Source organism: Myotis brandtii, unplaced genomic scaffold, assembly GCF_000412655.1.
Source record: "Myotis brandtii unplaced genomic scaffold, ASM41265v1 scaffold720, whole genome shotgun sequence".
NCBI lineage: Eukaryota > Metazoa > Chordata > Mammalia > Chiroptera > Vespertilionidae > Myotis > Myotis brandtii.
In genome coordinates this window covers 95270-95697 of record NW_005370839.1, presented here as the reverse complement: position 1 = coordinate 95697, position 428 = coordinate 95270, and the positions used below count along the sequence as shown (strand labels likewise).

Genomic DNA, 428 nt, shown 5'->3' with positions numbered 1-428 from the left:
GGGCGGGCGGGGAAGGGGTGGCCGCGGGCGGAAGGGGCAGGAAGAGCAGCTCACATCAGTCCACCGTGCTCCTCTTTAGCGCCTCTGGTCAAAGGTTTGCTGGGGGCAGGAGGGAAAGGCATGGGGAGGGGTGACTGGGGACCTTGTCTTCCCCACACACCACCACCCCCCAGGCACAAAGTCCCAGGCAGGGCAGGTCCCCTCAGCCCTGCTGTCCCCCCAAACCCCTCACCAGGAGAGAGGAAGACAGGAGGGAGGAAGGCCAGCAGACCACTTTCTGGCTGGAGGACTGAGCAGAGGGGCGGGACTTCCCCGACTTCCCCACCCGCCCCCCTCACTAATGGGCAGGAGAGCGAGGGGCACCCGGAGAGAGTAGAGGCGTTAGACACCACGGCCCACGCCAGAAGGTGGGGGGGGGGGGGGCTGGC

General features: G+C 67.5%; 1 protein-coding gene across 2 annotated transcripts in view; it reads right to left on the bottom strand.

Annotated features, from left to right (window-relative positions):
* LOC102260177 (splicing factor U2AF 65 kDa subunit) overlaps positions 1 to 137 on the bottom strand; it is a 20999-nt gene extending 20862 nt beyond the window's left edge. For both annotated transcript variants that reach the window (XM_014530127.1, XM_014530129.1), the window contains exon 1: positions 55 to 137. In XM_014530127.1, coding sequence (XP_014385613.1) covers positions 55 to 122 — 68 coding nt within the window. In that variant the 5' untranslated portion in view covers positions 123 to 137. The remainder of the gene's footprint in view (positions 1 to 54) is intronic.
* Positions 138 to 428: the final 291 nt, after the last annotated feature.